The sequence below is a fragment of the Lathyrus oleraceus genome, chromosome 1 (genome assembly GCF_024323335.1).
Source record: "Lathyrus oleraceus cultivar Zhongwan6 chromosome 1, CAAS_Psat_ZW6_1.0, whole genome shotgun sequence".
NCBI lineage: Eukaryota > Viridiplantae > Streptophyta > Magnoliopsida > Fabales > Fabaceae > Lathyrus > Lathyrus oleraceus.
This window is the reverse complement of record NC_066579.1, coordinates 207,747,037-207,762,148: the sequence shown is the minus strand read 5'-3', so window position 1 is coordinate 207,762,148 and position 15,112 is coordinate 207,747,037. Positions and strand designations below refer to the sequence as shown.

The 15,112-nt window shown below is 34.9% G+C and overlaps 1 protein-coding gene across 1 annotated transcript; it reads left to right on the top strand.

Moving 5' to 3' along the window:
* Window positions 1-10,116, top strand: LOC127128011 (uncharacterized). The gene is made up of 10 exons (XM_051057273.1): window positions 1-144; window positions 232-293; window positions 1,653-1,772; window positions 1,866-1,965; window positions 2,748-2,828; window positions 8,187-8,236; window positions 8,414-8,564; window positions 8,646-8,702; window positions 9,123-9,244; window positions 9,561-10,116. The coding sequence occupies exons 1-10, from the start codon at window positions 70-72 to the stop codon at window positions 9,766-9,768; spliced, it is 1,026 nt and encodes a 341-aa protein (XP_050913230.1). The 5' UTR covers window positions 1-69; the 3' UTR covers window positions 9,769-10,116.
* The last annotated feature ends 4,996 nt before the right edge of the window (window positions 10,117-15,112 follow it).

Genomic DNA, 15,112 nt, shown 5'->3' with positions numbered 1-15,112 from the left:
GCACGTGATTGAAAAATGTGGTTCATTCGATATGCACACGTCAAGTAAAATACCCATAACAAACGGAACATGCTGCAATTGCAATTTGAGTTTCAAATTCGATTTTCCATTACAATTCCAACTCTCACAATGTTTCTTCTCAAGGTATACTTTCCTCTTTCTTCTCTATTTTTACATTTACTGTAACCCTAACAACTCCTTTGATCTTTAGCCATTTCTGTTGAACAACAGACATGGAGACAATCTGCTTTTGGTGTTTATGGTTATCTCAATTTCACCAAACCTGCTTTTCTGTAAGTTTCTTTTTCTTTTTCAAATCAACTAACTAGTTTCTATAACATATTTATGTATAATGTCTGTTCATAATAATCCATAATTATAAATATTAGCTTCAAAATCCTTGAAATTCTTATGTCATATTGTCATGTGTAATATAAATTTAGCATTTCATTTTATGGACAAAATATCAATTTAGGATTATTGGAGATATCACATTGACTAGTGATATGACCTAAATAGTGATTGTATTGAGGGAAACCCTCTCGTCGTGTGCTAGTGAGGTTCTCCAAACCTCATGCTCCACATCACAGTTTTTTAAAGTTTTCGGAGGTCCTGTATAGGTTATCCACAATTTAAGTTTCGAATCAAATTGATGCCATATTTTGTCTTGATTTAACCGTGACAAATATTTTATAAGGCCCTTTTAAGACAGGGTTAAACGCGTTAAATTTTGGATCATGTGTGGTAACCCGCCTTACACGCCCTCAAAGATGGCCTTGCTCTAGATATCCAATCCTTAGCGTGAAGGGGTTATTAAGAGATCTCATAATGATCAGTGATATGGCTAAAATAGTGATTTATAAGTGCGGACTTGAGTTAGACCGAAACCCAAATTCTCATAATAATTATTATTATTAGGTTTAGTACCCTTTTTAGTTAATTATGTTAACTTTAGAGTTTATTTTGGTCCCTTAACTTAAAATAGTATTATATTGGTTCCTTAACTGTTCAAGACTATGTTAGTCCTTTCCGTTCATTAGTGACAATTTTAGGCATCGATTTTTAGAATTTTTTTTATCGTTAATTAGATGAAAATGACTAACATGATACATTTTGAAGAGTTGGGGATCAATATAGTACTTTTTTTAAATTAAGGGAGCAAAATGAAATCCGAGGTTAACATAAAAGACCAAAGAGAATATTAAGTTTCTTATTATCATTATTATTAGAATAATCTTAGTTGTTCCTCCAATTCTTAATGGTTAGCTTAGCTCACAACACTGGTGTTACTTATATAGGTAGATGCAAAACAAATCCAAATTTCATTTCCTTTTCTTTGAGTGAAGACAAGTTTATTTTGTTTGTTGGATTGATTTATCCGGTATCGACTTTTACTGTATTGAAATAGCTGTTTTGTACTCATATTGTCTTTGTTTAATTTCATTTTGAATGTTGAGAATCTTATAAGATTGAATTTGTGTGTGACTGAACTTAGTTTCATAACATATCAAAATCGAATAACAAATCAACAGAAGATGAATAGCAATTATTCTTATTTATTGTGTCTATACTATTCAGTTTGTTCAATAGTAGAATGTAGAAAATTGGTAGCTTTTGTTAATTTCTGATGTATAAGATTTTAACTTTCACAGGGAGCATTCTAAGAATTTCAAACCAGAGGAAATGGAAACACAAATACCAGGGAAGAATTGCTTAGTTACAGGAGCAAACTCTGGAATTGGTTATGCAACAGCTGAGGGTCTTGCGCAGCGGTTTTCATTTTTCTTATGATGTTTGTTTCTTGAATTTTGTTTTTTTTAAGTATTTGTAGTTACTTGCTATTTATAGTTAATGATTTTTGCCAGGGGTGCAACCGTCTATCTTGTATGTCGTAATAAGGAGAGAGGAGAGGCTGCTCTTTCTCAAATTCAAACTAAAACTGGCAATCAAAATGTACATTTGGAGGTATTTCCTTTTCTGTTTTTCTCCTATTGTGTAGCCACCAATCCTTTTATTTAATTATCAAATGCACTAGTGTATGTTTGGTTTCATGTTTACAGAAGGTAAAATTGATTCTATAGCTGTAGAATTAATTTTGATACGTTTGATTATTCTGGACTAAAATTGATTTTGGTTACTGAATTGATTCTAACTTGAAGATAGAATTTGGAGTTTTTGCCCCTACAATTGTTTTTTGACCTCAAATTTATTCAACTCGCATTAATGTAGCTAAATATGTATATATCACTTTACATTCAACTCACTTTTAGTGTATGTTTGGTTTCACGTTATGAGCACCCAAAATTGATTATGGAAGTGTAGAATTGATTTTAACAAGTTTGGTCGCTCTCGAGTAGAGTTAATCATGTTTTCCAGAATGATTTTACTTGAAGCTAGGATTTATAGCTTGTGAGCCTAAACGTGATTTTTAAATTTGAAATTTATTGATCAACTCACTTTTGCACCAATTTATTCAAACATAAATCATTTTACCTTCAACTCACTTTTAGTCAGAACCAATTTTATAGAATCAATTCACTCAATATCAATTTCTTTTCACCGCAGAACCAAACAACTAAAATTAATTTTACAAAATCAATTTTTTTCACCGCAGAACCAAACTTACATTTAGACTTTCATAATTTTGTGTATTGAGCATCAACTTTATGGTACTTCTCACAATTGAGTTGATTTAGAAATAGTAAATGTTATTGTGATTATTCATGACTAGCTAATTTTTCTTGCAGATTTGTGATTTATCATCTGTCACGGATATCAGGTCACTTGCTTCCAGGTTTTCCAAAAAGAATGTGCCACTACATGTGTTGGTAAATTTTCAATCATATTGCTATATTGCTGAGATAATATAATACCTCACTGCATGGTTGAATTTTTTGGTAGTTTCAGCTATGAAACTCGAACACCGGACACGACACGTCTTCTTTTAGAGGTGTTGGTGTTACAGAGAATTTCACTACAAAAATAATTTAGAGGTATTAGAGTTATATCTTAGGATATGAAAAATCAGCACTATAGAATAATTAAGACCAGCCTTAATTTAATAGAATAAGAAAAGTTCAGCACTATAGAATAATTAAGGTCATCCTTAAATGTAGAGCTTGAATGATTCAACTCTTGAATGTTCAACTCCTCTTGTATAAATAGAGCATCATGCTCCATTCCAATAATATACATAAAAACAAACAGAATTAGTTTCTCTCTTTTCTCTTTTAGCTTTCTATCTCTTCTCTCTCATATCTCACTCTAATATGGTATCATAGAGCTTCGGTTCTATCCATGGCAGCGACTCCGGTAACTACAGCTCCGGCCACCGCAACATCTATGTCATTCCAACTCAAAATCACAGAAAAACTTGATGAGAAGAATTTCCTACTTTGGCGCCAACAAGTAGATCCTTTCGTTAACGCGAATAATCTTCAAAACTACCTTTACCTTCGTGACATACCGAATCAATATCTAACTGATGAAGATCGTGAAGCTGCTCGTGAGAATCCTGCGTATCGCACCTGGATTACGCAAGATCAGTGGCTTATGACGTGGCTTCAATCCACGCTTTCACCTTCGATTCTTTCACGTGTTCTTGGATGCGTTCATTCCTACGAGCTCTGGGAACGTATTCTTGCGCATTTTCAAAAGCTTACACGTGCGAAAGCAAGACAACTACGAGCGGAACTTAGATCTACAACACTTGAAGACAAATCTGTTGGTGATTACCTGGTTCGCATCAAAGTTCTTGTTGATGCGCTTGCTTCAGTCGGAGATCCAGTTCCAGATCAGCAGCACATTGATGTGATTCTTGAAGGTCTTCCTCAAGACTTTGCCTCTGTTATTTCAGTCATTGAAAGCAAGTTTGATTCAGTAGAACTTGAAGAAGTTGAAGCTCTTCTTCTTGCTCATGAGATGAGATTCAACAAGTATAAGAAACACTCTCAAATGGAGGTGGCTGCCACAGTGAATCTCACTCAAGCTAATTCTCAACCTGAAACTGATAACTCCAATAACAAGAACAATGAACAAGCTGTGAATTCAACCTTTAATCCAACCTATTCAAGAGGAGGTCGTGCATCTGGCCGTGGTGGTGGACGCGGCCGTGGGAGAGGTAGGTTCAGCAACATTCAATGTCAAGTTTGCTTCAAATATGGTCACCTTGCTGCTAACTGCTATCACAGGTTCAATCAACAGTTTCAACCTAACATACCTGCTGATTTTCAAACAATGAACCTACAAAATTTCTACAATCCGTATCAACCAATTGGTGGACCTCAGTTTGCTCAGCCCATGGTTAACACTTGGTCACGCCCAAACTATCAACCAAGACTTGCTCCTCTCCCTGTTCCTCAATCACAGATCACTCCCAATGCTATGATTGCTAACACAGCTTCAGTTCCAAGCAGTGCCTGGTTCCCAGACTCAGGAGCTTCTTATCATGTTACCAATGCCTCTCAAAACATACAGCAGACCACACCTTTTGAAGGTCCTGATCAGATCTTCATTGGTAATGGTCAAGGTTTGCACATTCACTCTTCAGGATCTTCTTATTTTCCCTCTCATTCTAAACCCAACACTCCATTAGCTCTTCATAATTTACTGCTTGTTCCTTCTATTACAAAGAACCTGATAAGTGTCAGCAAATTCTGTCTTGATAATAAAGTTTTCTTTGAGTTTCATGCTGATATGTGTTATGTCAAATCTCAGGCTACCAATGAAATTCTGCTCCAAGGTCGTGTAGGAAGTGATGGCCTGTACCAATTTTCCCACCTTCAGCTTCTTAAGTCTCCTTCAACAAGTCAAGTCTCATGTCTCACCTTAGACTCTAATGCTCCTGTTTCAAGATCTGATTCCAGCACTAGTGATAAGGTTTCAGTTTCTAATCAAAATGTATCAGCTAATAACTCATATAATTCTCAACATACTTGGCATTTACGCCTTGGTCATCCAAATCCTAATACTATGAGACTTGTTTTAGCTCAATGTAATATTCCTTATTCTAATAAAGCTGAATCGGTCTTTTGTTCTGCCTGCTGTATGGGAAAGGCACATAGGCTGCACTCCCCTCAATCACAAACTCAATATCACTCTCCTCTTGAATTAATTTTCAGTGACCTATGGGGTCCTGCCCCAGTCAAATCCTCTCAAAACTTTACCTACTACATCACCTTTGTTGATGCATACACTAGATTTACTTGGATCTATTTGCTCAAAAATAAATCTGAAGCCTTAACTATCTTTAAACAATTCAAAGTCATGGCTGAATTACAATTTGGATTTCCTATTAAATCTGTCCAAACTGATTGGGGTGGTGAATTTCGCCCATTTACAAAATTTCTTTCTGATCTTGGCATTATTCATCGTCTAATTTGCCCTCACACTCATCACCAAAATGGTGTAGTGGAGAGGAAGCATAGACACATTGTTGATCTTGGTTTAACTCTCTTGAGTCATGCCTCTTTACCTCTCAAATTTTGGGATCATGCCTTTTTAACTGCTGTCTACCTAATAAATAGGTTACCAACCATGTCTCTCAATCAACATATACCATATGCTGTCCTTTTCAATCAAAATCCTGATTATAAATTCCTCAAAGTCTTTGGGTGTGCTTGTTTTCCTCTCCTTCGCCCATACAACTCTCAGAAATTTGATTTTAGATCCCATGAATGCCTTTTTCTAGGGTACTCTACAGCTCACAAAGGTTACAAATGTCTCTCCCCAAGTGGTAGAATATTCATCTCTAAAGATGTTCTTTTCAATGAGTCCAAATTTCCTTACAATGATATTTTCTCTCCTAATGTTTCTCTCCCCTCATCAACCATTCCATCCTCTTCTTCATCTAAAGTAACCCTTAACACACAAGCTCTCCCTAATGTTTTTCCCGTTCCTACTGCTTCCACTACCTCACACTCCTCTTCTTCTTCTCAATTCAATTCCAGCCACACACCTACTGCCTCTGTGTCAGCCAACCCTATAACCCAAACAGCCAGCACTAATCCTACTCCTTCACCCTCTTCAAATGCCAACAATCAGCTCACTACTACCACTTCACCATCCTCCTCCTCTATTTCTACTCCTAGGGATCCTAACCTTCAACCTCTCCCCACCAATACTCATCCTATGACTACTAGAACTAAATCTGGTGTACCCTTACCTCGTCTAAATCCTTCCATTTTTCTTGTCAATTCTGAGCCTAAGAGTGTTAAAACTGCTCTCCAAGATCCTAAGTGGTTTGCTGCTATGCAAGATGAGTATGGTGCCTTGATGAGGAACAACACTTGGTCTTTGGTACCACTGCCTGCTAACAGGAAAGCAATAGGCTGCAAGTGGGTTTTTCGTGTAAAGGAAAATGCTGATGGGACAGTAAATAAGTACAAAGCTAGGCTTGTTGCTAAGGGGTTCCATCAAGTCCATGGATTTGACTTTAATGAAACTTTCTCCCCTGTTATTAAACCGGTCACAATTAGAATTATTTTGACTCTTGCTCTTACTTATAATTGGCCTCTACAGCAATTGGATATAAACAATGCCTTTTTGAATGGCATTCTTGAAGAGGAGGTCTATATGATGCAACCCCCTGGATTTACTGCCCCTAATTCATCTCTGGTTTGTCACTTGCACAAGGCCTTGTATGGCCTCAAACAGGCCCCAAGGCAATGGTTTGAAAGACTGAAAACCACTCTTTTATCCTTTGGATTTCTGAACAGCAAGTGTGATACTTCATTGTTCATCTACAAGCATCACAGTGCTGTCATTTATATGCTAGTTTATGTTGATGATATAATCATCACAGGAAACTCTCCTCCTCTCATCAAGCAAATTACTCAACAACTAAATCATGTGTTTTCTCTCAAACAACTTGGTGACTTGGATTATTTTCTGGGCCTTGAGGTGAAGAAACTGTCCAATGGTAATCTCCTTCTCACTCAATCTAAGTACCTAAGGGACTTGCTAATCAAAACTGATATGGAGAATTCCAATCCAGTTGCTACTCCTATGGCATTCACCACCAAACTCATCAAAACAGGGTCTGCTGCCTTGTCTGATGCCTCTCACTACAGGTCCATTGTAGGGGCCCTGCAGTATGCAACAATTACACGCCCAGAAATCTGCTATGCTGTTAACAAAGTATGTCAGTTCATGGCACACCCCTTGGAGTCCCATTGGCTAGCTGTCAAGCGTATTCTACGCTACCTAAAAGGCACTATCACCTCGGGTTTATTGTTCACTCCTGCCTCCACTGTTCCGTTCTCTCTGCAGGCATACTGTGATGCTGACTGGGCTGCTGACCCAGATGATAGAAGATCCACCTCTGGGTCAGCTGTGTACTTAGGCTCTAATTTGATCTCTTGGTGGTCTAAAAAGCAAACTGTTGTTGCTCGTTCTAGTGCCGAGGCAGAATATCGCAGCTTGGCGCACACCACAGCTGAAGTTTTATGGGTTCAAACTTTGCTAGCTGAACTAAAAATTCCCTTGACAACTCCAGCCATCTATTGTGACAACCAGAGCACAGTTGCTATGGCTCATAACCCTGTTCTTCATGCGAGAACAAAGCATATGGAAATTGATCTCTTTTTTGTAAGAGAAAAGGTCCTTAATAAGTCTCTCACTGTCTGCCACATTCCTGGTGTTGACCAGACGGCTGACATCCTCACCAAGCCTCTCTCAAGTTCAAGATTTATGGAGCTCAGCAGCAAGCTCAACCTGTCTGCCTCAAGTCAGCCTTTGCAGCCACCTTGAGCTTGTGGGGGAGTATTAGAGTTATATCTTAGGATATGAAAAATCAGCACTATAGAATAATTAAGACCAGCCTTAATTTAATAGAATAAGAAAAGTTCAGCACTATAGAATAATTAAGGTCATCCTTAAATGTAGAGCTTGAATGATTCAACTCTTGAATGTTCAACTCCTCTTGTATAAATAGAGCATCATGCTCCATTCCAATAATATACATAAAAACAAACAGAATTAGTTTCTCTCTTTTCTCTTTTAGCTTTCTATCTCTTCTCTCTCATATCTCACTCTAATAAGAGGATATCTATAGATTGTTTAAAGATACGGTTTTATTTCAAGAAATTACAACTTATATCTTTTTTGCAATACAAAGATATGATAATTTTAGCCAATTTATTCTCTTGAATAAAATTTAATACGGAACTTTTTTTTTTTGCATCAAGGTGAACAATGCTGGTGTGCTTGAGCAAAATCGAGTGACCACATCAGAGGGGTGAGTCTTTTTTGTGTTGAACGTGGAGACAAGTTTTTCGCCAACTCTACCTGTAGCTGCTATTTGACAACACTTTATACTGAATCCTGTGTCACAAAACAATAGCGGTTTCAAATACTGCTACGCTATATTCACTATTTCACAAAACTACTTTTGATTTTCCCTATTCCATTCCAGGTTTGAGTTGAGCTTTGCTATCAATGTATTAGGAACTTACACAATGACTGAACTGATGGTACCACTATTAGAGAAAGCTTCCCCTGATGCGCGCATCATTACAGTTTCGTCTGGTGGAATGTATAGTACTCCCTTGACCAAAGATCTACAGGTACCTAACTGTGTTATGAATATTTCAGATTACTCAATCATTTTCAGGATTTCAGTATAATTTATTCTGTTTTTTTACCAGTACTCTGAAAGCAACTTTAATGGGACTGAACAGTATGCTCGAAATAAGCGCGTTCAGGTCAGTCAATTATAGTTAGTTAAGCTGGTTTCTCAATAGTTGATTCTGTGGTAAATAAGCTGGTTACTCAATAGTCGAAATAAGCTGGTTATTTCAGAGATGGTGAAAAATAGACTTAGGTGGTTTGAGCATATAGAGAGAAGACCTGTAGATTCTGTGAGAAGGAAATAGATCAGATGGAGAGGAATCAAACAGGTAGAGGAAGAGGAAGACCTAGAAAAATTATTAGAGAAATTATTAAGATTCATCTCGAGATTAATGACTTAGATAGAAGCATGGTTCTGGATAGAATATTATAGCAGAAGTCGATCCATGTAGCCGACCTCAGCTAGTGAGATAAGACTTGGCTGTTGTAAAATTAATATTTTGGTCTGATTGTCTATTTTTGCAAATTTTATTATGATATATTTGAAATGGCAGGTTGCGCTAACGGAAAATTGGGCCGAGACATATAAGAACAGAGGAATAGGATTTTACTCAATGCATCCAGGCTGGGCTGACACTCCTGGTGTAGCGAAAAGCTTGCCAAGCTTCTCAAAATCGTAAGTAATTATTGATTATAATTACTATAAAGTTTCGGAGATTTAAACCGTTCACGGACAGAAAGCATCTAATGATCAATTTGATCAATATTTGATTCTAGAAATTGTTGGGGTATATGATTCTAGGAATTGAATTCAAATTCTTTTCTCAAACCATGTGGATAGTCTTAAAACCTAATGGTTATATACTGATTCAGAAATATGATATTTGATAGAACATTATGGCAAAAATTGATCCATATAGCTGATTCTATTTAGTAGGATAAAACTTGGTTGTTGTTTGTTGTTGGTTGTATACTGACTGAAATAATTACAGGCTTGCGGGGAAGCTTAGAACAAGCGAAGAAGGAGCAGACACAGTTATCTGGTTGGCATTACAACCAAAGGAGAAGTTGGTATCAGGTGGATTTTATTTTGATAGAGCTGAAGCTCCTAAGCATCTTTCATTTAATGCTACAAACGGTTCTCATGCTGCGATCAACTCTGTCATCGATAGTCTTCGATCCTTAGCATCTCTTTCTTGAATGGATAGTATACTTGTATCCTAAACACGTTAGGGTTTTTTTCTTAATTCGATTTGGATCGGTTTTAGGATAAAATAAAGCATCTGATCCAAGATTAGAATAGCACGGGGTGTGTGTGTTTTTAGTTTTCTTAATTCAGTTTGTGATTCTTATTTGGATCGATTTAGATATGAACTTATTCTTAAAATGTAGTTTATGAATAGGCGCTTTAGTAACAGAGACTATATCTGTCATAGAAAGAGGGTAGCATTCTGGGCCACCAGATATAATTCGGGTTGCAAGACCATTAAACTATTAATGTTACTTTTCTACTATATCTTATATAGATATTATTCTCTTTCTTTTTAATATTATTAATAAGAGACAATTTTATAAAATCCTTTGTAATTTTTCTTTTTTAAACAATAATTATTTAATGTTACTCAGACTAAATGTCTCATCTAGAAAGAGGGTCTTCTTGCTTCTTGTGTTTATATTTCCCTTTCAATCATTTTCTTTTCTTTTGTTTTATTTTGTTCATATTCAAACTAAACGGAATAAGTGATTCCCAACAAACTGTTGGTGCGAGTGGTAAGAAACTCAGACACTTTAAGCAAATGGTGAGTGATTTGGTTTAATCCATTGATGATGATTGCTAATATGATTTCTCTTTAACCATCTAATCTCAAAAAGTGAGTTATTATTTAAGTGTGTGTTTGGATATGTGTTTTTGAACACAATATTACATTTCAATGTAAGTTTAATGTGAAAATGCATAAGCTTTAAAACTAAACTTTGGCCTAGAAGTGAAATTTCAACATGATCAACCGTTAATTGATTATATAAAATGATTCGGTTTAAAAGTTATTTGAAAGTAAAGTTATTTAGGTTTAGATAAATTTTTACGAAAGTGAATTGAATAAATTTTTTAGTATAAAATCCTATTTAAATTTAAAAACTACAAATATAACCAATTTTAAAAAAAACACAATTAATTCCACAATTAACAATAAATTTTAGTCCTCTGACTTAATGTGAAACCAAACATTCAATAAACAATGTCTTTCCTTTATTTAAATACCCCTTCCATTCTTTTTTAGTGTCACTTTTTTTCTTATAATTTTTTGTTTCTTTTTAATTGTCATTTGAAAAATTGAAGATAATAGTAATTACACTTTTATCAAAATCACCCATAGATAATTATCACAAAGAGAAAAAAAAGTAAAATAAATATAATAAATCATTAAGGATATTATAGATAAATGAAGAATTATTGTTTGAAAAGTAATCATGTTGATTAGATTTCTTAGTATATGAAAAAGTTAAAAAAAATGATACTCCCTCCATTCCTTTATAAGTGTCACTTTTTTGAAAAAAAATTGTTTCTTTTTAATTGTCACTTGTAAAATTCAAGATAATATTAATTGCATTTTTGTCAAAATTACCCCTAGGTAATTATCACAAAGAGAGAGAGAGAAAAAAAGTAAAATGAATGTAATAAATAATTAAGGGTATTATAGGTAAAAGAAGTATTATTATTTGAAAAATAACAATAATAATTAACTTTCTTAGTATATGTAAAAAGTCAAAAAATAATACTTAAAAAGGAACAGAGGAAGTACATAAAAAGAATCGGAGGGAGTAACATCATCTTTTACCTTTTTCACTTCTTCATAATCACCAAGTTCTTGAAATTCAAAAGTACAATACACGTTTGACCTTTCAGGGTCCTCTAATTCTTTAAGAGTCTCTTAGATTAAAAAATGAATTTTTACCTTTTAACTTTTCAATTCACATTAATGAAAAAACTGATGGGAAATTAAGACATAATAACAAATCAATACACAACAGATATAAAATTCCTCAAATTTGTAGGAACATTGAGGATCAACAACAAATATAAGATGACAAATCAAACAAATAAGGACACAAAAGAACATTGATATTTTTAACGTGGAAAAACTCTCAATATGAGTAAAAACCATGAGTCGTCCAGATCAAAGAAATAACTTCACTATAATTAAATAAGGATACAAAAGAGTCTTAAATTGATTCACAAACTAGTGTTAACAACCGCAAATTACAAAACAAACTAGCTTACAAATAAGAATAAAAAAGTTGAAAAATTTCCCAAATCTGCAGTTTCAGTGCGAAGCAGATAACTCTCACCTCAGACACTTTTTTGAAATTCAGAACGGTCAAAATTTAGATATATGTATTACGAAACTACCCTCCAAATTTGAGTTTGATCCGACGGTTAACGAATGATAGATCGTTGATTTGTTGATACTTGTTGCAGAAAAACGAGAATGAGTTTCTCTCCTCTTTTCTCTCTTTTGAATCCTTATTTTCTCTCTATCTCTCACAATCCTAAATTGATCCTCTCCACTTAAATAAGTGATACAAATGGGTTAATCATATTTGGGTCTTTCTCCATATAGGAAGGGATCTCAAACCTAATAAATATCTCTCTCTCACAACTATGTGGAGGAAATCGCCAAACTGGCGATATCACAACAATCTTCAAATTTATCTCTTGGTAATGCTTTAGTCATCATATTAGAACCATTACATGTATGAACTTTAGCTAACTCCAACAACTTGACATCCAAAATATCATGTATCCAATGATATCTCACATCAATGTGTTTGGACCTATTATGAAAAGTCAAATTCTTAGGTAGATGAATAGCATTTTGATTATCAACAAATAACACATATTTGTCTTGAACAAAACCAAGATCCTGCAAAAAACTCTTCAACCATAGTAACTCTTTGCATGCTTTGATAATTACAATGAACTCAACCTATGTAGTAGACATTGTTACACACTTTTGCAATTTGGACTGCCAAGCCACAACTCCCCCTGCAAATTTAATCATGTAGTCCAAAGTGGATTTTATGGAATCAACATCTCCAGCCATATCAGAGTCATAGTACCCCACTAGAGTAGACTTATCTCCTCCAAAACAAAGCCCGCGGAAGTAGTATCGTGAAGATACCTTAAAATCCATTTTACAACATTCCAATGCTCTCTACTTGGATTTGACAAAAATCTACTGATTGTATCAACAGAATGTGTTATATCTGGTCTTACACACACCATTGCATACATAAAACTACTCACAACAGACGCATAAGGAACACGTTTCATATCAACTGCTTCATCTTCACTTGAAGGACTTTGATTAGAATTCAACTTGAAATGAGTAACGAGATGAGTGCTTACTGCCTTAGAACTTTTCATTTTGAATCTTTGCAGCACTCTTTCGATATAGTGTTCTTGTGGCATCCAAATTTTATTCTCTTTTTTATCACACATGTTCCTAATGTCAAGAATATGTTTAGCTTATCCAATGTCTTTCATGGAAAATGATTCCCCCAATTGCTTCTTTAACTTGTTAATTTTGGAAATATTTTTCCCTACAATAAGCATATCATCAATATATAACAACAAGATAATAAAGTCATCGTTAGAAAATTTTCTAACAAAGACGCAATGATCTAAAGTAGTCTTCTAGTCTTCTAGTATCCTCGATCACACATAACATACTCAAACTTCTTGTACCACTGCTTTGGAGCTTGCTTCAACCCATATAAACTCTTTCTCAATCTACACATATGATCTTAAAGAGCTACAACTTTTATGAAGGAACTTTTTCCATTTGAAGCCCATAGCAAAAGTTATTCAAGGTGGAAGAAGTGAACATTTGACTTGGGACTTAGAAAAAATTTCAATTATGTTTGATTTACCAAAATTCCACCTCAAAATTCATCATTATCCAAGATTCAAATGGAAATGTGTTCAACATGAAATTTGTTCCCCTTGATCTCATATTTCCAAAAAGTACAAGATCACCTCATTTGGTCAAGAATTGAGGGACTTGCGCATGAGTTCTTCACAAGGTTCCATTTGGTAAGATTTATGTTCAACATTCATTTCCTTTATGCATGGCTATGTGACATCATTTCAGGTTGGATAACACAGAATTATGGATCATTTGGCATCATTTTATGGGCCTATCACATACCCATGCATCCATGTAAGTGAGATTTCTATTTTTGGCATTTTGAATGAAGTGTGTGGAAAGAAAATGCATAACCTATAAATAAGACCCCTCATGCTCATAATTGGGGACACCTTGCTCAAGCTTTGAACCTGCAATCCTAACCCTCATCATTAGAGGATAAGCTTGAAGGTTTTCAATTGAAAATCGAGTTTCAATTTCACTTTAGTTTTGAAGTTGAAACTCCAAGAATCCAAGCCCTTCCTTGATCCATTTCACTTCATGCAAGCATCTGAAGTCCAGCCAAGGCCAATTGGAAGCAAGATCAAGCAAGAATCAAGCTCCCTCGAAGGTGATTTTTCAGAAACTTCATCTCTTCAATTCTCTCTCAATTTTGGCTGAAGCCCTACCAATGTAGGCAACAAGATTGAGTTGCTTTGAGGTCAAATCGAAGCAACTCAGTTCATGATCCTCAAAATTTAAATCCCTATATCTTTTGATATACTTGGAATTGGAGAAAATTGAGACCAAATTCGAGCTCCTGAGCATTTTTCCTTTAAATCCATGCCCTTGTTTTTTATTTTGGTGGTGGTTGATGGTGGACCAGTCCGGTGAGGTCCACCGGAGAAGAAGACCGGAGCCCTAGCTCCGGTGGTGTGTTGGCAGCTTCACATCCATTTGATCCTGGTCCAATGATCTAATCCTGACCTTTGGTTTGAATTACCACGCGTACATCAGTTTGACTTGTGTTCACCATGGATAGTGCGCATGTGGCCATTAGATCTGCCACCTCAATTAATGAGGGAGATCTGATGGCCCTTGTTTTTTTCTAATTTCTTTTTATTTTCTGAATTTTCAATTAATCCTTTTATTTTGTTTAATTCATATTAATTTCATTTTTAATTCAAAAAATATGGGACTTTCACCAAAAATATTTAAATATTTTTCTCTTCCATATTCTGAATTAAAATTATTTTTTGGATTAATTTTGATATTTTGCATGAATTAAATATTTTTGTGCATATTTTTAATTGTTTAAAAATACTTCTGACTTTTGAAAAATAGTGATTTTTTTGTCTAAGGTTCTTTGACCTTGTTTGACCTATGATAAATCCCTTGGCCATTTATTTGGTGTTTTGGATGGATTTTAGGTTTTGAGCAAATTAAAATCTATTTTAATTCACTTTTAATTGGATTTTTAATTGATTAAATGCTTAAAAAAATTGTTGAGCCCTTTTTAGGGTCTTGTGATGTTTGACTTTCTGTTTGGGCCTTGGTCAAGGTTGATTTGACTTTTGTTGGATCAAAACCATTGGATTTAGGGGATTGATTAAATGTATATTTCATCTCCCAAAATG